The 5,268-nt window shown below is 38.2% G+C and overlaps 1 protein-coding gene across 1 annotated transcript in view; it reads left to right on the top strand.

Annotated features, from left to right (window-relative positions):
- LOC107726457 (SAM and SH3 domain-containing protein 1-like) overlaps positions 1–5,268 on the top strand; it is a 60,714-nt gene that overhangs the window by 12,362 nt on the left and 43,084 nt on the right. The window contains exon 2 of the mRNA XM_016536044.1: positions 3,968–4,096. Coding sequence (XP_016391530.1) covers positions 3,968–4,096 — 129 coding nt within the window. The remainder of the gene's footprint in view (positions 1–3,967; positions 4,097–5,268) is intronic.

The raw sequence follows: 5,268 nt of genomic DNA, 5'->3' as shown, positions 1-5,268 counted from the left end.
TATCGGCGGCATATTCGCCGATACCGATATATCGGCGAATAGTCAAAAGCACAAAGGCAGAGCTCTGATATACAGCATTAAAGTTACATAAAATATAACATGATGAGATTTTGCCCAGACTATTTGCTCTGGAACAAATAATAGATTAATGATACATTAGACCAGTGTTTCCCAACCGGGGTGCCATGTAAAAAAAATCATTTTATAATATTTTTAAATTGTTAAAAACTTTTTATCACTGTTTTCGCATCTAAGGGAAATGAAAGATTTCATGGCCATGAATTATGCATATTTATCACATTTTCTAGCGGGGCATATATCAGCGTTGCACTCGTGTCTCGCACAAGAGAGCGGCATGTTTAGAAAGCCATGTAAAATTAATGTAAGTTATATTGATATATCGGCCGATATTCTTTGTGTATATTATAGTACAGTACCAGTCAAAAGTTTGGACACTTTCCCATTCGTGTGTCCAAACATTTGACTGGTACTGCATATAGAATACAGTATATACATAAACAGAATATATATACATAAAGACATTTTTTGCAATGATCACTCAAATGTGGTGATCAAACACTGACGCTGACGTGACAGCCCACCAAATTCGGGGGATCCCTTCAGCTCGAGGAGCCCTCTCGAACGCCAGCCTCCACGCGTCGGTAGCCCCCCGAATTTAACCACCCGTATCTCCCGAACCCCGGGGGCTATCGACGCGGGGGTGGTCTCATTCGAAAGCGGGCCTCTAGATTTTTTTTTTAATAAATTATCTTTTAACAAACCAAATATTTGAAGTCTAAACAAGTACATTATTGTCTAAAAAACTCTTAAAACTACATTCCGTGACACAAAAACAGTATTACTTATAAAATTTTTGTGGATTGGGGCGTCCGCCAACTCACTCGCTGTGAGAAATACTGGAAGCAGAGTGATACAAATGGTGAAACAGTTGGAGCTGTGTTATCACTAGAATATCACACTCCTCTCAGCCAATCAGATTCGAGGACCAGAAAGAACTGTTGTATATGTATGTTTTCTTTCCTTAGTTGCTGTTAGTAAATTGCAAGTTTGAGTTAGTTAAAATGTATTTTTATATTCATATACAAAAAGTGGTTCCCTCAGTGCATCCTTTTTTTTTTCTTGATTTCTTGCTTGCTCGTGTCTTTGCTTTCTATATAATAAAATTATATAAAGTTATGAGACCAGATTAAGACTGGAATATGTTCTTGGATGAAGGTTTTGGCCCTTCCACCCATCACTCAGAGCTAAGCACAGCTTCTGGCTTGTCATTACCATCCCAACCAACAGTATGTACTTGAAAAAGCTTGGCTAATGGCAACAGAAAAAAGCCTGTGGCAATTTACCCAAAACAAATTATATCTCATGTTTAACCACTATAGAGACAATCAGAGCCAGCGGCAAATTCTAAGAAGATCTGGCCGAGGTGAGGCTGCTCTTGGTTGGTTCATGAGCGCTGAACACCTGCAGATGCCTTGGAGCTCACATCTCCGAAAATGTTGAAGCAAATTTTTTTTACTTTTACAATTTTTACATTTTTTTTTTTATAAATTATCTTTTAACAAACCAAATATTTGAAGTCTAAACAAGTACATTATTGTCTAAAAAACTCTTAAAACTACATTCCGTGACACAAAAACAGTATTACTTATAAAATTTTTGTGGATTGGGGCGTCCGCCATGACACTCGCTGTGAGAAATACTGGAAGCAGAGTGATACAAATGGTGAAACAGTTGGAGCTGTGTTATCACTAGAATATCACACTCCTCTCAGCCAATCAGATTCGAGGACCAGAAAGAACTGTTGTATATGTATGTTTTCTTTCCTTAGTTGCTGTTAGTAAATTGCAAGTTTGAGTTAGTTAAAATGTATTTTTATATTCATATACAAAAAGTGGTTCCCTCAGTGCATCCTTTTTTTTTTCTTGATTTCTTGCTTGCTCGTGTCTTTGCTTTCTATATAATAAAATTATATAAAGTTATGAGACCAGATTAAGACTGGAATATGTTCTTGGATGAAGGTTTTGGCCCTTCCACCCATCACTCAGAGCTAAGCACAGCTTCTGGCTTGTCATTACCATCCCAACCAACAGTATGTACTTGAAAAAGCTTGGCTAATGGCAACAGAAAAAAGCCTGTGGCATAGTTGCTGTTGTAAAGTTTTTATTTAGTCTTAGTTCAGCTGTTCTATCTCTCTTTATCAAGTATCCCAAAGGAAGGAGGATGTGACTCTGTCTTTTTATATTACACATCTAACAACAAATCTCACATATTCACATCATGTTTAGTCTAAAAGCTGGATGTGCTTTGCAGGCCAGCAGATTTGAATGCAAAAGCTGGAATTTCTCACACAGAGCAGCGTTCCGTTGGGAGTCTCAGTATTCTGAGATCATGTGTTTGGAGTTTTGTTAGAACAGATTGGTTAAGAGACATTTTGTGAAGAACGAGAAAACCTTTTACCTTTAACCCTGTGAATATCATTCATAAGACATTGTTTATTTATAACTCAAACTACTCTAGTAAAATGAGTTTTCAATATCATATCAACAGCATTATCATGAGTTGTATGTCCTCAGCCTGAATTGATTTTTATTGTTGTTCACAAGCGCAGCCCTAGTTGCTTAAGTCCATGTCTATAATACACAACAGTTTTACCAGTGGGTGGGTGTGAGGCCCTGGTCTTCCTACCTTTGGTCCGTACACACAATGACAGGATGTATTTGTTTGTCAGCATGGTCCTGAGCAGGAAGAAGGCCTTTGTGTTTGACTTTTCATTCAACAGGACTTTAAAGGGCATCTAGTACAGCAGCAGGAGAGATCCAGCCTAGCCTAGAACTTAGATACAACAAACATGCTCTTAAATGTAACTCTTCCATTTAGGAAAAAAGCTATGCCACCTGCAGCTGCTGGGGTATTAATAGTTTTCTAAAGAAGTTGAAAGAAGCTAATCTCTAGTTTTGAGTAAAGGACCTTCTTATTGTATGTGCTTTTTGCAGCAGTCTGAGGTCATTTGCTGTTACGTGTATGTCACGAGCTTGTGGAAAAATAGGATACACCCACACTCACTCACACTGAAGTCAGAGCCAGGCAGCACCACAGTTGAATATGTCCACTTACAACAAGACAGCTGCAAAGGTCAGGGAAGGTCGTAAGGGCTGGGCAGTAAGAGAGGCCTTTCTTCGCTTGTGTGTGTTGAGTTTATAAATATGATATGTGTTGCACAGAAAATTCCACCAGGGCATGAAAACTTAAACTAACTTGCCTTGTAAAAATGTTTTCTGGCTCCACCACAAAAATAAAAAAAATAAAATAAAAAAAATAAATAATATATTTTCTTTACAAAAAAGAACCAATAACTTGGTTTCAAAAAATTTTTTTTTAAATTTTATATTAAATTATTATAAATTACACCTTTTTTCTTGGAAAATCATGGCTCTCAAGTGAAACATTACTGACTGGTTTATAAGATTGAGCCATCCTTGGCCCATATATACGTGGCACAAGAAACCCATCTCAACAAGCTGACAACTTCTCTGTAAACCAGTAGCATGGAAATTATAACCCCACAAATTCACAAAAGCCCAGCAAAAATCCTGTGGTCTCAGCCCAGAGTATCATGTGTGGAGTAAAAGTAATGGAATGTGAGGGTTAGATGTTTAGTTCAGCTTGTGTGTGACTGTTTGCCTCGTCACAGCAGATGTGTGCAATGTGTTCTTCTGAGTGTCAGTCAAGTCCTTTTTGGCTGGCACCGTTCTTGCGATCCTAATTAGAATCGCGTGCCAGTGACAAAGTTTTAATGAAGCTCTCCTACAGCTCCACTTGTGTTTCTGAAATTGTGAGGGGAGGGAGGCTTATTAATGAGAGATGGAATTTATTTGCAAAGTATCAGATTCAATTTTTTAATGAAAAGCCATCAAAGCTTGTCTCACTTATATCTCTGTTTCTGTAGGATGGCTCTCTGGGTAATGTAGATGACCTGGCTCAAGAGTACTCCGAGTACTACAACACATACTTCAGCGAAGTCAGCGATCGGATGGAGGAACTACGTAAGCGGCAAGTCTCTCAAGATCTAGACATGGTAAGTTCAGTCTGAAAGGTTTGCTGCACATACAGCCTAAATTGTACACTTGCATTTCTACAGCTGTGGATGTGTTTGTTTTCTAGAATGACCAACAATTTCATTAAATCGCTTGTCACTAGAAAATTCTTAAGATTTGTTTATACATACTTTCACCATGGATTTAGTTCATCTTGGCATGTTTACTGCCCTGGCATTTAATCCAAATGAGTGAATCTGGCAGTCATTAGCACTGTGAAACACGTTTTTGGGTCAGGTGGAATTTGAGTTTTTTTTCTCATTTAAAAAGTTTTAGCCCTTTAGTCACATGGTTCGCTAAATATGGCTATCATATCGGCCACGGCACCATAAAAAAACAACAACTGAGTATGCCATTTAACCTTAATGTACTGAAACGTTTTCTGCAGAAGTTGTTTTGCTTTCTGAAAAGCATTTATTTTCAATTCTTAAAAGTTGTTATCTTGTTTATAGTTTTTGATTTTGGGGTAAAACAAGTTGGCAAAACAAACTTCACTCTCTGACCTACATACTATTTTATACACTTGAGTTTTAATAAATTAGAAAATTGAATGCTAAAGATATTAGCACTGTATGGTTTACTTGTTTTTGCAGTAACAGTTGTTTTAGTCATAAACCAGTGCAATAGTTTCTCTTCCATCTATGTTCCAGGGACAATGAACCACAAGCACAGTTAATTACAAAATTCATTTATTTCTTTCATCACTTGGTGCTACAGAATGGCCATTGCGAACCTATGAGCTAACAGAAGGAAACGCTTGTCTTAAACCATTGCAAAATGAAGACAAATGCGTTCACCCCCTGCCCTCTCTCCATACGTGTTTGGATTGTCTGCGGTTCTGTCAGTGCTCTGCGTTTCTCGTCTGCATCTCAAAGCGTCTGTGTTCTCAGGGATGTAGGGTAGTGGGTCACCCAGGGTTGCTAAGAAACCGCCGGATTCATTATAACATGCAGCTGGGGTTGGCACGGTCCGGTGAGGGGATTTTGAGAGAAAGAAAGAAAAAACATTCTGAAAGTCATGCTCAGCCGTGGTGATTGCCTCAGACAGGATCCAGTCATTCTCAAGGTTTGGAGAACATTAGGTGCGCTATTGTGTTGAATTGTTTCAATGGATTTTCTCTTGGAGTTCTGGAATGAACAATTCAGAATTCCAC

The sequence above is a fragment of the Sinocyclocheilus rhinocerous genome, unplaced genomic scaffold (assembly GCF_001515625.1).
Source record: "Sinocyclocheilus rhinocerous isolate Xijiao unplaced genomic scaffold, SAMN03320098_v1.1 scaffold605, whole genome shotgun sequence".
NCBI classification, from domain to species: domain Eukaryota; kingdom Metazoa; phylum Chordata; class Actinopteri; order Cypriniformes; family Cyprinidae; genus Sinocyclocheilus; species Sinocyclocheilus rhinocerous.
The sequence above is the reverse complement of the archived record's forward strand: the minus strand, read 5'-3'. Positions and strand labels throughout refer to the sequence as shown.